General features: G+C 35.5%; 1 protein-coding gene across 5 annotated transcripts in view; it reads right to left on the reverse strand.

The window, feature by feature from the left end:
- DMD (dystrophin) overlaps positions 1 to 18,374 on the reverse strand; it is a gene marked incomplete at both ends in the record, with an annotated part of 1,307,865 nt that overhangs the window by 437,044 nt on the left and 852,447 nt on the right. For all 5 annotated transcript variants that reach the window (XM_082303865.1, XM_082303861.1, XM_082303862.1 and 2 more), the window contains one exon: positions 2,564 to 2,739. In XM_082303865.1, coding sequence (XP_082159991.1) covers positions 2,564 to 2,739 — 176 coding nt within the window. The remainder of the gene's footprint in view (positions 1 to 2,563; positions 2,740 to 18,374) is intronic.

Genomic DNA, 18,374 nt, shown 5'->3' on the forward strand with positions numbered 1-18,374 from the left:
TTCTTCCATTATGCTTTTAAAATGTAGTTCCATTTTCTTATTCTCAAAATTGACTTAAACAAAAACCTTAGAATCCCCTTCATAATCATATAATTCTTTTAACTGTGAACATTTTAATTTTTAGGAAAGAAAGAGAAATATTAAAGGACTATTAAAACTTAAGTCATCCAAAGTATAAGCATACTGGCTTAGGAGTTTGTTTGGAAAATAGTCTATTAAAGCTATTCTGAAAAAGAGGAGTCAAAATATTTTAATTCACCCAGATCTATTATAATTTATATTATACTGAGATACTTAAATAAATTTGCCATAGTACAACACATGCAATGGACAATGCCGTGATTATATTAGCTCTTTTGGACTGCAAGTAGAGGTCACTTCCTTCAACTTTTCTTGTTTGCCCTATCTTTGTTCTTAATGAAAAATTAAGACACCTTGGGTAACATGAGTTTCAAGTCCTAAAAGAGAGAACCTGACTGTAGCCAAAACCAAATTAGAACAACTAACAAACAACTAAAATATGCCAAAGCATAAGAGACAAAAATCCCTTAACACCAAGCTATACGAAGACTGTGCAGTAGATAAGCCTACGGTCTTTTCATGCCTAGGATCATCAATAATTGAGACCTAGCCATATATTCCTATCAACTAGGTTTCTTTTACTTTGAAAATCCAGTCTATGAGAGTGGAAAGATGAAGGAAAGAAGAAAAAGCATGTACTGGGAGGCAGCAGCTAGGCTGAGGGTAGGATCTGTTTCCAAGCTCTGGGAACAAAAAACATTCCCTTGCTCTGACACAGCCAGGAACACTGGGCGATGAATAGAAGTGCAAAATCCTCCGTCCTGATGCACATGGGACTCACTATAGTACCTCAAAAGTATTTATATCAGTTTAACACAACACTATCTGTATTCCTTCCAGTATAATGCATTTATTCATACAGAGTACACTAACTGAGGTGTCTGCAGTCATTGTCCTCGAAATTACACAAGCTGTCATTCCGGAGGAAAACAAACCAACCGCTCAACAAACCAAACAGACCAAAAGGGGGAATGCATGTGCAAGTGTTTATTTAAGAACCTTCATCTAGGGAACATAACTGTATTATTCCCATTTAACAGATCCTAGCCTTCCTTAAAATATAGAATATGCCAAGAAATTCCATATACTGCTAACACTGCCTTGAGCCAAAACAGCATTCAGATACACATTTCTATTGATAAATGAAGGAAAGTACAATACCAATCTTTACCAGAACTGGAACATATTTCATATTCTCAGACAAAGCTCAACCACCAATCTCTTTCTTCTGTGTTGCTGAAGCAGCTTACAGCGTTATTAAAATGATGTGTTTTTGTTTCGTAAGTGTTAGCACTTACATAAAAAGTTAAGGCTTGGAAACACAGATGGATTTCCATTGTACAAAAGAACAGCTTTTAGTATGACAAATAAAGGCCAAGGACTCCCTTGTGTAACAAATAACATTACCATCAACACCTGGAAATACAGCAGAAAGAAATATTTAAAGCACCGCTGTAGCTTCTGACAGCTGTAGCTTACTTGTTGCATCATCTTCTTTTAACATGTTCCACGTGAAACTTTTATCATGATTAAACTCAATAATAACCTTTCAGGACACTCCCTTAACACTCCTGGGAGCATTTTCACAGCTTTTGCCCCCCACAGCTCTAAACCAAAAAAAGGGTACGTGATACATCAGAAGCAACAAAACTGTTGCACACTACTAGTTATTCTAGTACATCACTAGCACTCATTAATGTACCTCTATAAAGAATATTCTGGGTTTTAAAAAACATGCATGAAGAAAGAGCTACCAGTGACTGTATTTTAAAGCAGAATGTCATATCAATTTAGGCCTAGCATCTAGGTTAAGAACATAAGCTTTTATAAAGCCTAGTATAATCAGCAACAAAAATTTATTTTTCTTTTTCAGTTGGAAGTTCTCTTTTTAAAGAGGTCAAACCATTTTTGTATTATCTGTAACTCAAACGCTCTAGTTTCCTGTAACTGCATGAGAAAAACAAAAAAAATTGATTATAAATAACATTAAATTAACCAAACCATTCTTTTTATCCAACCTATGAAATTCAGATGTTAATGACATTAATGATGAGAAGTGAATTAGATTTGGATTAACTGTATCAATTAGCTAAGGTATTATTAGTACTACAGAGATATATTTTAATAACATACTATCAAATAGAAAAAAATCAACCATAAATTCTGTAAATGAAGCTCCAAGCTGTTCTACTTTTAATCAAGCAATAATGTATGCTTGTTTGTTTTTTAAAACATTAAGAGTGGAATAATAATAAAAAAAAAAAAAAAAAGAAGGAGTATGGAAGGGAGTGGTGGTCACTGACAGGAGTAGGCAGAAAAGAAGAATTAAAGAGATGATAGTGGATGTGAAATTTAATTACTGATAATTTGTTATGAATATGAAAACTCCAGAAGTTAAGAGCTCCTTTGAACATTTAAGCTAGAAGCAAATCTAAAATAACCAAAAACAATTTCACAATATTTTTGCTCTCTTTTAACCTACCTCTTCTTTTTCTCTACCAGCTGTCTGCAGATCTCCTGCCACCGGGTATTCAAACTTTCCAGTTGTTCCTTCAGCACCTTAGCATCTGCTGTTGATGACTGCTCAATAATCTCTTCACCAGTTACATTCAATGTTTTGACAACAGTTTGCTGTCGCCCAATGCCATCCTGAAGCTCCTGCAAAATACCCAACATACACATATTCATAAAAATGTCAAGCATGAAACAAAATGCTTCATCACACACCGGCCAGATGGAAAGAGGTGAAAGTTTTTGCTCTCCTCTGAATTCCAAATGAAAAATCCAAAGGCAAATAGACAGAAAGACATCTCATGTTTTTGTAACAAGTACCTTTCAGTGCATCTCTACAGCCTGTTTTCCCCTCCTGTATTCTTGTCTGCTAGAGATCATTACAGTAATATTCTGCAGATCAATTAATAAGTAAAACTTGTGAACAAATTTACTTCTACACCCCCAAAGGTATACACCATGTTTATTTAATAGCATATGAAGCACTGCAAAATTTAAAGTGCACAGTGTTTGGAGTTCCTATTAGTTATCAACACAAATAAACGACATCGAGAAAGCAAAGACTGTTTGAAGTACTTCTGCTTCCGTTAAAGAACATGCTTGTCTCCTGCTGTGAGAAGCCTGATAATCCATTCCCTCATGGGTTTTTTTGGGTTTTGGTTTTTGCCTTTTGTTGGCAGGGTTGGGGGGAACTACACTCCTAAACAAAAGTATTACTTGCATTGTCTACTTAGATAGCAAAATGAAAAACTACCAAAAAGATAAGCAAGATGAACCATTTTTCAAGTCTTCGTAAATGCATTGGGATATATTTTCTACACCTTTTATCATTAAAAAACTATCATATCTGTAGCTATCTCATCTCTGTTTAACAACAACACAGTTCTGAATCTGTAGTTTAGACTTTAACACTGTATGCCTGTTTAAAAAAGTTCATATTTATAAATAAGGAAATAAATCTCTTCATATTTTTAATCATCAATAGAGCATGAGTATTTTTTTTCCTTGAATTCCTCAAAACATACAAGCAGGGAAGTGTAAAAACATTTTCAACAGTTTACTGCTAAAATAAGCAGAAACTGAAATACCTTCAGCAATCTACACTGTGGGATTCATACTTATGATAGGTTTCACAATCTCAGGAAGTGTGTCTGAATCCTATCTACATACATGAGCTTTCAAGTAAAATATTAAATCTACCTTTTCTGGAAGAAACCAAATATTTTAGCATATTATACTCTGGAACATTATATGCTTGTTTTCTCTTTTTAAATGCATAATATAGATTACAAAGCAAGTTAGTAAATCTGCATATTAACATTAAATTAAATTTGTCCATGAACTGGTTAAAATTGGCAGGATACAGCTTTCCAGGAATGTAAAAAGATGAACATTACTACTACTCATGCATTTTTTAATATATCTTGTCCATTAGGTCTTCAGACATGAAGTTATGATTGAAAGTTCAGAAACTGAACCACACTAGAAGTTAACTTGTTTTAACACCACCGCACCTCAGTTGCCAGCTACGAATTCATTAAACTACAGAAAGTCAGTTGCATGCCCTATCCCAGCTTTTGCACAAATTTTACACAGACCTCTTGAACATCAACACCAGTACAACCTGGGACACAGAGGTCAATGTCAGCTAGCTGCTGCGGCATTTACCCACAGTCCTGCACAGGAGTCGTAGCCAATGCAGAGGTTTGCACTGTCAAGACTAAGCTTATTCTTGTAATACTTTGTTTGCTTTTCTTACAGTTTCTTTTAGGTTGTTATAGAAGAGAACAAAATTATTCTTGTTTTTTATGCCTCTCAGTAAAAACTGTTTCTGCTTTTTTGTTTGTTTTTGGTTTTTTGGTTGGTTGGTTTTGTTCCATTAAAACCTTTACATTATGGGGTAGGGATTACACAGGTAAATTATAACAATAAGATGTATAGTCTGGGGAAAAATATATCACAAAGTGGCTTATTTCCAGTGAGGCGCCTGAAACAATTGTGCTATTGCATGCACCTGTATGAACTTAGAGTTCCATACCACTTATAGAAAAAATAACTCAGAACAAAGCTTCTACTTATATGCAGCAGGACTGTTCATTTGGAATAGGAAATCAAGGCAAGGAGAAAAAAGAAGGGAAATTCTACTTCCTGAACTTCAAAATTTTTAGAATTAAAATTTGTAGAAACTAGAGGTTGTCTCTACACCAGCTTTTCTAAATGACAGAAACGATCACCAGTCAGTATGCTATTATAAAGTGAAATGCTAATTAAAGGTCCATTTAACTACTCTAACTGAGCCCTTTTCCTGCATTCACAGCATCTTAAATTAGGTTTTCTCTCTCCCCCAGCATACACAAAAAAAAAAAAAAAAAAAAAAAAAAAAAAGAGAGAGGCAACTATTACACGATTGCCACAGTTATTTCAATAGACACAAAATTAACCAAGGGAATTTTCTGATTTATCTCATGGCATATTATGCAATAGGCCTTACTTACAAAGTAAAAAACCAAAAATAGCTAGCTCAGTGGCAGAGATGGTCTTTGAACTTACAATCCCTAATGCTGAAATGGGAACCTCATGCAGGATATGTAGGAAGAAGTGAGAACTTCCACCAGAACATGAGAGAAGGCTGCTGGCCATCTGGATTTCAGATCACCATAAAGAACCCAGTTTATTTTTTTTGAAGTACTCTATGCGTTTGACACTTTTCACATGATTAAACAGAAACACATATGCTGATGAAGTTTGTCTGGATTCTACAGCTTAAGAAAAAGCAGATTTTTCTTGATACTGGGTACTGCACAAACCACAGCAAACCATGAAGACATCTGGTTTTTTTAAAAAGTATTTTTGTATAAAGTGGACAAAAGTTTTTTTAACTGTTTTGCTGAATGTCATGTTTTCACACACTTATCCCAGAGCTATGAGCAAACAAACTTAATTTAAAATGAGATGTTTGTATAATATTAAAAATAAAACCACTCAGAAAAGACAAAACCTCATCATATTCATACACACAGAGCTAATCACAATTTTGAATGGACTGCAGATACTTCTATGTACTTTGTGTTTTCAACATGTGGCATTTTTAGCTACTAAGAAAAGCAGATGATAATATAAATACACATCACTTTAATTTTTCTTTTTTGTGATTCCCAAGCATAAGTAAGCAGGGAATGACATATTGTTAAAGTAAGGTTTCAATAGTCTCTCAGATTGAAAATTGCAAAAAGTCTATTAAAGGACTTCTACCTCTCATACAGATGGTTTTACACTTTGATAATGACCTCAAGTAATTTAGTATAACAACTTAAAACTGCCAAGAAATTCATATGATGATTCTTTGCTTCAATTAATTGATTTTTATTTTCCAAGATTTACCTAAAATGAGAAATTATGCACACTCTTTCAGAAAACTTCCAAGTGGAATAGAAGCAAAAAAGAAATAAGGGGTAAACACAGGGGGAAACCCTCACCACAGTCAATAGGGCTGTTTCTGCAATAGCAGGGGACTCTGCCCATAATCAGCTTGAAAACGCTAGCCTAGTTCACTATTGGTGTTCATCTTTGTTCTCACTTGTACTTTTTGGTCCTAGAAGCAACTGCATAGTGACAACGCAAGAACAGCTGCTTTATGATATTTTTTGAATCAAACAAAAAAAGAAACCTGGAAAAAAAGGAAAAAGTGGAAAGAGAAATTCCCAAAGGAATTTCTTAACGTGACACTTTCAGCATTACTTCTGACCCCCCTAAACGTATGTAGAACACTATTTCAGTTGTAATTCCAAAAATTCAGAGGTTTCTGCATCAATATTAGTAGCTATGTGACTTGTAAAGCTGTTCTTGAGGTAATTATGCAGTACAGTGAATACTAATAAACAAATCACAACTGCTTGTGACAAAGTTGGCAAAGTTGTTAGTAACACTGTTATTCTTTAGAAAATACTTTCCAATTACATCATATGTTGGTTTCCTAAGAAAATTAAAGGTCTGAGACACTCTAAATCTACAGGCATTCCTAGTATCATCTTGGCAATGGCTTTCAGTTCATACCCTAAATATGAGGTGGGAATCCCCTAAAAGGGAGAGAGAACAAGATTATTTAACACTAAAACACATTTCTGTCTTCCCTCTCCTCTTTTTTTTTTTTAATTTCCTTCCCATGCTGCTTTTCTTTTTATTATTTTTAGTTGAATTGTTCAGTGGTTTTACTATTTCTTGCCATTTTATTTCTTGTTCTATTTTTTCTTTTTCACCCTCTCCCCGTCAGTCCTGTGGCTTGCTTTCCCCTAACTACAACCAAAGATCAATAAAAAACTGCAATATTGGCGATCCTAGGGCTAGTCCTATTCACAAGCTCGCTGCACATCACTACAAAGAGAAGTGTTTTGTTTTCTGGTGGTTGCCATCCTTGTGCTTATAGACTTCGGCCCATTTAAGTTTGCTTTCACTGTTATACCACTCTTTTTCTTTTAATCTTCTTAGAGGCAAAGGAATAGTCTCCTGAATATGGACGATCAGTGTGTGCCTTGAAGTCAGGTTGTCAATAGGATGCTCAGTGTAATGACATCTAAGAGTTACGCTGCACAAATTTCTACACAACTGTGCACATGCACTTTAGAGACACTTTTATGTATCAAGGTCGAGTAGATAAGAGTTTTAGACACCTAAAGATGCCTGTACTTTGTGTGGAGCAGGCTGATTCTTTGTGAATCACCTTGTAACACATGCATTTGAAATGCAGAGACGTATCGCTGTTGATTCAATCACAGTAGTTTACCTAACTAACAAAATGAATGTGAACAATATGCTCACCACAATGGTTCCTCACTGACATTTGATTTTCTTTTTAAAGCCCTGACTGTGCCTTCTTCTTGGTTTAGACAGCTGCCAGTAACCTTATTTTGCCAATAACAAATAAAACTGACAAAATCTCTTTTGTCAAATCCAATCCTACATCAAACAACTTTATCTACTGCATAAACAATATGCAATTATAAAAAGTTATGGTATTTTAGGTTTATACAATTTTTTTTATTTTGAAATATCAGGAGTTTTGTGTGTATGTTTGTTGTTTTTTCTCCAATGGACACTTATTAACAGTTCAGTATCTACGTTGTGACAATAATACTAAACATTTGCTTAACCTACCATTATCAATATCATGGTTTGTTATACTTTGTTATTTTTTCTGAGAAACGATGATTAGACTTTTTGTAGACAAAGAGAAGTAACTTATATAATTGATTAAACAATTTGCCAACCAGTTTAAAACAAAATACATCATACCATCACATCCCTTTGCCACCTTTATTTTCCTGATGCCTATCACAAAGCTTGTGACAACTGACCAGGCAATATAACAAAAAGATAAACTATTGGTTCAGACAGATTCCTGGTACTAATTAAAATAGTAAAAAAGAAAAAGATTTGAGTGGATGATGAAGTAAACAAGTTTGATTGCTTTTCCTGTGTTATGTAAATTAAACATTCATCAGAGTCCTTACCCACTTACCTAAATGGGTAGCAAAATGGCATAATTTCTTTGACTTTATTTGTTATTTCTTAGTTAACTTATACATGTTTCATGCAACTCTTTCTGCAATCTCATTTCCACTTGTCATTGAATGAATAGCATTTTACTCTTAAACTTAATCAGAAACTATTCTATGAGCAATCTTACTGGCACTTTCCTCTTTTCATTGTAGTAGACAACTGTGCTTAACAATAATTTATTGTTATGGAAAAGCCCTGTAGCAACACGAAGAAATACCACAAACAATCTAATTTCTGTCAGAGGCACTAGCTAGCACAAAATGTTTTAAGAAAAAAATATTGTATTGCCTTTCCTTAATTTAGGGCGAGTTACAGATCCTAAAAGCACGTAAAGGTACTGTGTGACACTTTTAGAAATCTGTAGTCTTGAATTTGACATTAATGTGCTATTCTTCAGTCATTTGCATAAATCTCTTTTCTGCTTTAAATTGTATAAAAGCATAAGGCTGACATAAGAGTGTCTACCCAGATGCACCAATATAAGTCAGAGAACTGTGAAAACATTTGGTGGAAACCTATCCCCAAGACAATTTGCTAGCATTTGGTTACCAGAATGAATCTATCCATTAAGACTATGCACCTCTGTTCAAGATTCTATTAGAAATAAGGAAGAAATTAATTTTCCAGGCAGTTAAATCACATTGATTTAATCTGGAGACACATTATTGACACTTTGTTAGGATTAAAACAATCAACAAAAAGTGTACATTGTTTCCTAGCTGTTTTTTTTATAAGCCGCTATGTAATCTTCATTATTATGTGTGCATTATGTTTGTCATTGTGTTATTAATATGAATTATGGAATCTTAGGGCAGCTGATGGAGATGGAAGAGGCGAAAATACAGTAAAAAATTGAAGGCAATATTTGCTAAGGAGTTGACAATTATTTAAAGCAAAGTGTTTTCTTCTTAGTATAAGCTATAGGAATTGTTATGGTTTAAATATCATTATGAACTGTGTGAAAAGAGAAGCATTTGAAAGAGCTGACAGTAGGCACTGGGCAGATTCTACCTATAAAGTAGAACTGGGTGCTTTATCTCAGTTGTACTGGGTTAGTACATCAACTGTACATGAGAAACCAAAGGAAGAGAAAATTGCTGCAGATCTGTTTTCTGAGTAAACAATAAATACTATAAAATAACAAGGAGAGTTCATTCTCACTTTATTTGACAGAAAATTGTTAATAAAATTATTTGTGGTGTAAGCAACAGTTTATATAAATAGTTTATAAAGAATATAAAGTTTTGCTTCATTTGATATGCAAACTGCTTGGTTGGAGAGCCTTAGGAAACTACTATTCCATCCTGCTTTGTATATTATTTATTTTTTCTGTATTTTGACACTGTTTAATTAAAAAAACATGGGGTCCAGTGTTGCCCTGGATGCATTGCTGACTGTCCATGACTGCTATTGTACACAAAGAAACGTGGGTACAATGCAACTCTACAATTGCACATTTTAACAAATTAAATGGAGATATAAAACTTCCCATATTCTGCTAAAAGCTTCTAATCAGAGAGAGTCCCAGATTTGTTTAAAAGTTTTAATGTCTCCCAGACTTTATCCCCTGACTGCACCTCTTCCTTCTAGAAAAAATGACAAATTTGTTCTTCACAACACAAGGCATAAAGGCTGAAATTCCTGTATTTTACCTACACAAATTCTTCATTCTAGCCTGCTGTGCTCCAAGAATCATAGAATCGTTAAGCTGTCCACTTCCCTGGGCAGCCTGTTCCAATGCTTGACCACCCTCTCAGTGAAGAAGTTTTTCCTAATATCCAACCTAAACCTCCCCTCGCGCAGCTTGAGGCCATTTCCTCTTGTCCTATCACTCGTTACTTGGCAGAAGAGACCGACCCCCACCTCGCCACAACCTCCTTTCAGGTAGTTGTAGAGAGCAATAAGGTCTCCCCTCAGCCTCCTCTTCTCCAGACTAAACAACCCCAGCTCCCTCAGCCGCTCCTCAAAAGACTTGTGCTCTACACCCTTCACCAGCTTCGTTGCCCTTCTCTGGACACGCTCCAGCACCTCGATGTCCTTCTTGTAGTGAGGGGTCCAAAACTGAACACAGTACTCGAGGTGCGGCCGCACCAATGCCGAGTACAGGGGCACTATCACCTCCCTGGTCCTGCTGGCCACACTATTTCTGAAACAAGGCAGGATGCCATTGGCCTTCTTGGCCACCTGGGCACACTGCTGGCTCACATTCAGGCGGCTGTCAACCAGCACCCCCAGGTCCTTTTCCACCAGGCAGCTCTCCAGCCACTCCTCCCCCAGCCTGTAGCGTTGCATGGGGTTGTTGTGACCCAAGTGCAGGACCCGGCCCTGAGCCTTATTGAATCTCATACGGTTGGCCCCGGCCCAATGATCCAGCCTGTCCAGGTCCCTCTGTAGGGCCTTCCCTACAAAGAAGCAGCAGTAGTCTACTGTACTTTAATATCCTAGTAAGTTCACACTTCAGCTTGCTACAGTAATTCCAGGTTCTTGTCTCTCCTGCCTGTGCTGCTATCAACTATAACTCCAAATGCATCTCTAGTTCTTCTTACTAATACTGAATTTTCCTTCATAATTAGGTCTTGAGAGGCAGATATTGCCCAGGAAGGACTTGGTACTATGAATTTCACCAAAGCAACAATCTGGTTTATGAGAAGATCAAGCAAAAGTTTTGTCTGGTTCCCTGTAATAAAAATAAGTTAACCTGAATTTTTCTCTTCTTCTAATGGAAGTTTCTCATACCTTTAAATGCCCAGAGGTAAGAAAGGAAAGAGGAAGTCAAGGCTTGCAAACTGAAATTTTCCCTCACATATACTTAGTGCGATGAACCTGTTTTGAAGACATTAATCAACTTTGTCTCAATTTCCTTGCTCCTTCAGAATGATCCAACCTGGAGTTTAGAATAACTTGATATTGGCTCTTGAAAACCTTTTAAAAACAACAGCTGAGTAACTGCAGTTCTAAAGGCTGCCTCTTACCCCTGCCCAAAGAGGTTCTGAAAATCTGTGCATTACATTTTTGTGTTTGCTTTCCTTTAACCTTGCCTGGACAAAAAGTTACAAAGCACTCTCTGGGCCTTAGAAGTATTGAAAAAAAAAGATGTGTTACTGGTTCAGATGAGAGCTGACCTTAGCAATTTTGTCATTTTCTTAAAAATTATTTAAACAGTATTGTCTTCAAATGCTGACACTTGACAATCCTCTAACTCCTTGTGGTTTTATAAAGATATTCACAAGCAGATTAATTAAAAAAAAAAAAAGTGCATCTGTTTCCCATTATTTCCAGTGAGATATAGTTGTTAAAATGGGCCATATTCCTTTAAATTTGCATTTCACGTCCCTTTCTAACATGACACAAAATTGTGATGAAAGTAATTCCTGTACTAAATTGTAAAGGGCATGACCAGAGGTCTATTTTGTGTTTCTAACCCAAGTTACACAGTTGCTTCTTATTGATATATTAATTCAATTTAATTTTAGAACTGATTTAGAAATACTGCAGGGAGAAAGAAGTGACATTTTTTTCTGCAAAAATTCCATTGCTACTCCATACTAACTATAATGCTTCAGGTTAAATAGATAAAATAGAACTTTAAGTCCAAAAACCTACTCACTGATTTTGTATATCACACGTGTATGCCACAGAAATATACCAATTTCCATATTGATGCAGCACCAAAGTCTGTAAACAAGCCTCTATCAAAGAGCTTTTCTATTTACCTCTACACATAATAGTATTAAGTTGGGACTATGGCCTGATTTGATACCATGTTTAATTTGCAATTTCTGATATTTACAACATTTTGATATTTTTCCTGCCCTGTGAAGTTATAACTTGGCAAACAATGTCAACGATAAGAAAAATTGCATCCTCCATCTTCAATCTCTTTCCAGCTATCACAAATCAAACTACTCACATAATAGGTCCCAGTATATTAAAAATAACAGCATGGCCTAGTTTCTTCAAACATAGCCTATTCTTAAGTTTTCAAGGACATCAGTAATACTGATGGAATTACCTTAATATCAGGCCAGCCTTTTTAGCTAAATAAGTGATTTTATTCCAACTCAATGTGAACACAGTTCTTCATTTTTCTGCCATATTTAAATAAATTGATTTTTCTTAAATTAAAAAAGATAGTTATTACACTTTTATGATTTCACAGCTTTTCCTCATTCTTACAGAAATCTTGCATAAGCTTAGTTATGTCCTATAAGCTTGGCTACCTCCTATGCTTCAAAAACTAGAAAACTTCTATTTGCTTTCCTATGGAATCTATACCTTGAAAAGACCACTCCTAGTCTTTAATTTAGCAGCACTGGAATAAATACCTGTGCCTCAGCATCCTGTTTTCATTTCAATCATGATATTTAAGCTGTTATATATTACCCCTTTGTTTTGAAATTACTCACTTGTCATTTGTCAGTGCCTCTGGCTATGAAAAAAAAAAAAAATACCCATTACATAAAAGTAGCAGACTGGAAATACTGAACAAGCTATATATATTGACTCTCTGGTGCTGGTCATTTATAGCCTCCCTTTAAGACAAACTACTGCAGATATTACCCCTTTCAAACACTTGGGAGACTATATAACCCTCATTTTCTGAGTTTTCATCCACATCTTTCCCACTTCATTTTAAAGCAAGTTAAAACAGTACATACATTTTTTTTTTCCATGCACATTTGTTCTACATCACTACAGCAATATTAAAAAATGCTCTTTGACAGGCATGAGAAAAGTTTCTGGATACTTTTTTTTTTATTCTATGGAAACTGTGCAAAATCATGTCGTGCCTGTGTATAAGAAAAAATAACGGCAAAAAGATCTGAACTGGTGCTCAGTGTACCCTGACTTGACTGCAATTGTAGCAAGTCATAAAGGAATAAATGTATCCTGGGTAATATCCAGCCTGAAAAAGTGGCTTCCCAGTTGTGGAGAATTACGGTGATAGGCAAGAGGATGAGTCAGTTTAGGCTTCCAACTCTTTATATACAGACAGCTTCCAGTTCAAAGCGAGTAAAATGATAATAGGTACCATGTACAGTCTCACTTAATTTACCTGTTATACATTGTTGCATTATGGCCTTGTATTACAATAATATCTGAACAAACTACAGGTCCTTGTTCAATGAGATCACACAGGCAAAACTCAAATATTGCCTAAAACTTCAATTTGGTTAAAACCAGAACAAAATAAAACAGATGAAATACTAATTTTTCAAAAAGAAGAGGAAAAATACTACAGCAAGAGTTATTTCTCTGCCTTGCCCTCAAAGTGTAATATAGCATAAGATCAACCTTCTTGACCTTAAGACAGACCCAAAAATCCCTACCAAATCATTTACTGGAGGATTTTGGCAGCTAAAATTAATTGTCCACCTTGTGCTTCTCCTCTTCCTCCTGTCACCATTAAGGCAGCATTTGCCACAAGCCTCTCAGCAATACTAACTGGTGGGAGAATGTCAGTGGTGAGGAACAGACAACAAACCAACCGGTTTGTAAGCAGCATTCATGTCATCTTCATTTTTCCTCTGTTTTGATTTTGCTGGTCCTTCCTTTGCCTTTCATATCCCCACTACCTCTGGATTCCTCAGAGCTGTTGCTTTAGCTCTCTCAGTGCTGTCAGAAGAGAGGCTTTCTGTCCCAATTGAGTCATATTAATTTAAGGAGAATGGTTTTACTCCCTACACTCTGTTTTCTTCAGTCTCCAATAGACTTAGCCCGTGTATCCATCTTGTTCCTTCTTCAGAGCATAATTATAGCATTTGGGGTCTGATCTTTTATTAATTCAAATGCTTTCCGAAGCATGCCAGTGTTGCTACTCAAGGGATATCTGATTTACATATTCCCATAATTTCACTTCTGATTGCTAAATTCATCAGCTTGCTTCAAAGTAGTTGATATTACAAACATAATAAGACTTTCAGGAACTGATGTTCATTGCATATTTAATGCTAACATTTTTTCTCAGTACAGCACTGCATTTTCAACATACAAATCAATATCTTTATTGGAAAATTTGCTTTCAGGGGAAAACATGCATCTTGTCATCCTGGTCCTTTAGGTGAAGAGAAGCAGGCTGAGTTTTAAACATCAAGGCTTAGAAATAAAGATAAATGAATTGGGTTTTTTTGGTAACAAAGTAATTAAGCACTTCATCAACAAGAAATGATTCCATTAAAATAAAATCAGCTGTGATAACTTTTATAGGCAGTCAGTACTCTCTGCTGGACTATGATTAACTTCAGTTTGGCTCTTCTCACCTCTTCAACCAGAGATAACATCAAAATTGTCGTATCAAATCTGAGAGAAATATCTGTCAAGAATAGAGGAATGCCAGGCTAAGAATGGGGAGACAGAAAGTAAAAAAATTTGGCCTGACTCGTAATTCAGGAAACATTGCTTCTCTTTCTGAAGATGTGTCACTATTTCATAGACTTGTTATAAATGCAAACCAAAAAAAGACCTTGTTTACATTTTTCCTTTGCTGAAATATTTAATAAAATTATGGTGGTTTACTGGTGACCTGACCCATACAAATGTATGACGCAGAAGTGTGAAACTAAGTTTTTTAATGCGTTCGGCTTCCCTGGCTTGTGCATGCTGAGGGCACTCGATAATACTCCGAACACGGTCCCAGCAAAGTGGCTTTGGGGAAAAAAAAAAAAAACAACCCTGTACTTCTATCAAGTAACATTGCATGGGGAAGACATTAAGTAAAAATCAGACTCCTTTTCACTTTCTAAGGATGATATATAACATCTGCTAACTTCCAGGTTTCTAAAACTTTAATATTTAAAAGTAGTCATGAGTACAGTTTTCCATGTTTAGAAAAGTTGAGACAGAATTAAACCAGTGTCATTTATAGCTCATTATGATGACATCCAATCACTAACTGTGGTATCATCTGAGAATGAAAGCAATATACCAACACTACATAAATAAGATGATTTTAATAAAGCATGAATACAGTTTGTAGCAGTGCTATAATAATAGAAAGATAATATTGACCACTACCTTCTAATTTTAGTTGCAAAATGGTACACACAGGAAAACCATTGTGTTTTACCCAAAAAGATTGTTTTTATGTTAGGGAATTTTGTGGAGTTTCCTTGTTTTTGTTTTGTTTTTTTTTTGTTTGTTTGGTTTTTTTTGTTTTTGTTTTTGTTTTTGTTTTGTTTTGTTTTTTTACAAATTTCTACACTTAAAATTTACACTGAATTTCTATGCTGGGACATAGTTTCAATCAGCATATTTCATTTTGTTTTACATAAATACTTCCATTTCAAATAAATAATTATTTTTTTAGTGACAATATGATCTTAGATGGCTTAAACTATTATGCTTTATAATCATAAGATGACAAAAGCACATTACATCCTGTCAAAGAACTGGGACACGTAGAAACCTTCAGTTGAACCCCTTAAAAAAAAAATCCAAGTGAAAAGTAAGTTTTACTACAAAAAAGGAGTCCTGTCTTCTAGTACATAACAGTATCTCCCAAAATGAGTTTAAAAATGAGTCCACATATACAAGTGATTTTGTCTACTTATTTTGTATCCATACTAAAAATAATACAATAAGAATAAAACCACAAAAATATCACCAGAAATAATACTATACTAGAGATCTACTAAAAATTTTAATAGAACCACTGAAGTTATTTTCTGTATTGCAGCACCTCTCAGCATGAGAAAATGGTTATGAATGGCAAAAGAATTTCTTCTGGTTCAAAATTAATATATTGATTTCTAGCTGAAGGGCAAAAGATCTACAGAATTTCTCAAAGTAAGCCAACAAATCACTAAAATCCCATTTGAGAAGTTAGATGAAGCTAAATATTGCTAATAGTTTAATAAATCACTAGGAAACAGGAGAAACAACTTAAATCAGATGTTTTTGGAGCCTTCAAAACTGATTTTCTTCCTTAAAAAATGAGAATAGATGAAACTGTACTTAGCATATTCCACAAATATTTTGGGAAGAATGAAGCATTAACAGTTTCTTGAATAATTCTGGCCAAGCCATTTCTCTAACTGCACATAATTCTCTTTCATGGTCATTTTTAACATTTTAAAAACAAAAACAAAACAAAAAAAAAAAGTATTTTTCTTGAATCCACCATGACACTTCATACCTAATACACACATAGCTTCTGCAGAAGGCTGGCCATGAAATTCTAACATTAACATAAAATAGCAAAATACTTGTTTAGATATAAAATCTCCTTCTCTATTTCTGTTTTTCTGCAGAATCACTAACAGCTACAGGATTGAATATGCATGCCTTAAAAAAAAATCACCACGGTAAACAATTTTTCTGGGCATAGAAAAGAAAATCAAATATGGGGTTCAGCTTGATAGGTCTTAAAAAGTGTTCAGAGGGGTCTACCTGACAATAACTCATAATATTTCCTTATTTAAAAACTCAATGTATGCATGCCAACAGCCACACATTTCTCCTTCAGTCCATATTTGAAATGTTAGTGCTTTACTCTCATGCAAGATTTGAAGGGTAAGGAATAGATCCTATCACTACACCAAAACTAAGAACTCTTCTTCCAGTCTTCAGGTCCTCAGGGAAGACCTCCACCATGACTTACCAGGAATTGCCCTATGCACAGAACAAGAAACTGTGCAAGACACCTTGCAACAATTTGAAATGCGCTACCTATGCAGCTGCCCACCTAGTCTGCAGACTATCTCATCTACACTAAACTGCTATAGGGAAGGCAGAAAAAAAAACCCCGAACAAATCATTCTCTAAGAATGGACCTATTATAGTTTTTTGCTCTCCTTGTCCTCTACATCACCCATCCCTCCCACTACAACAGTTCCAGCTCTTCTCACTGCGCAAGGCAAAATAAGTGATAGTCTACGGACCAAGATTCATTCACTTCTTAGCTTGTGTGTTGCTAGCAGAGGAAACATTTAACTTTTGACCTTTACTTCTCTCTCTCTCTCTCTCTCTCTCTCTCTCTCTCTCAATGCCAGCACTGAGTCCTGTCCTACCCAGCTACTGATATTCTAAGGCTTGTAGGAACTTAATTATTTGGGAATCTCTAACTCTGTTTCCAATTTGATTAACACTGAACAGTGAATTCAAAAATCATTACAGACCATGCTATGGAAGATAGATAGATTGAAGACAGACAATGAAATTTCATAAGGTCCATTTACACAGGAAAACAGGCTGAAAAATCCCCCCAAGTCCTCCCAGTTCAGCAATGCTAGAAAAAACAGAAAGGGAGGGGAGCACTTACAGCAGAACTCTGACCCTCGCTCTGGGCTCAGGGAGGCTGGAGGCACTTGTCTATGCATGAGGCTCATGTTTTTGGGAGGCATGCAGGAGAAACAGCTCACCTAAGGTTTACATGCCACCTCTTCATGGCTTGTCTGCTCTCCACCTTCCAGGAGAGATAAGGAAGGATTTTTGTACAGAAATCTCCTATGTTGAGTCTGCCAGGAGCCACAGTCTCAAAATAGGACATTGTTATGAAGCTGCACTCTGAAAATGCTTAAACCATCATAATTATTAAATCTGTGCTCTCATATACATATCCTTGAGTGAAATTAAAGTGTTTTCTTTTAATTAATTGCTGTATCAGAAACCAGCAAAAAACATGGAAGAGTTGTAAATAATATCTCTTTGCATAAAGACAGATAGGAAGCCAGGATAAATACCAGCCCACCAAAACCTTTCATTAGTTGATGTGTTAATTTGTACAAACTCAAATGCATTGTCCCAGTGACCAGACAGAAAAGGAAGCAAAAGGTATAATTAAAAGCAAAACTAAATCTATTGTTATTGCCAAAAACCTTCACTGAGACTGACTTTGTTGTTGTTTTACGTGCCATAACATTTGGGAATATCCTAAGCATATACTTGTTTCTATGAGAGCTAATCTTGAAGCCTCTCAGGTGTTTCACTCTGCATGACAGATGCACTCTAAATCTTGATTACTTCCCAATTAAGGACATTGCTGATTGTCAAACTCCACTCTCCTTAATATGAAAACGTCTTATGAACATAGCATCAACACTCAGATCGGAAGAAAGCTGCAGTGAGTTCTGGTGAGAAAAGAAACAGTTACCTAAACTGGAGGTGAGAGGAGTCTGAATTCACTTAGATCCTGCAGAGTTTCTTTTATGTGCAAATCAACATTCACAAGACACAATACAAGGTAAGATATGATTTAGTCACAGGTTTCAGATGAATGAGACCCCCAC

Source organism: Platalea leucorodia, assembly GCF_965183815.1.
Source record: "Platalea leucorodia genome assembly, chromosome: 2".
NCBI classification, from domain to species: domain Eukaryota; kingdom Metazoa; phylum Chordata; class Aves; order Pelecaniformes; family Threskiornithidae; genus Platalea; species Platalea leucorodia.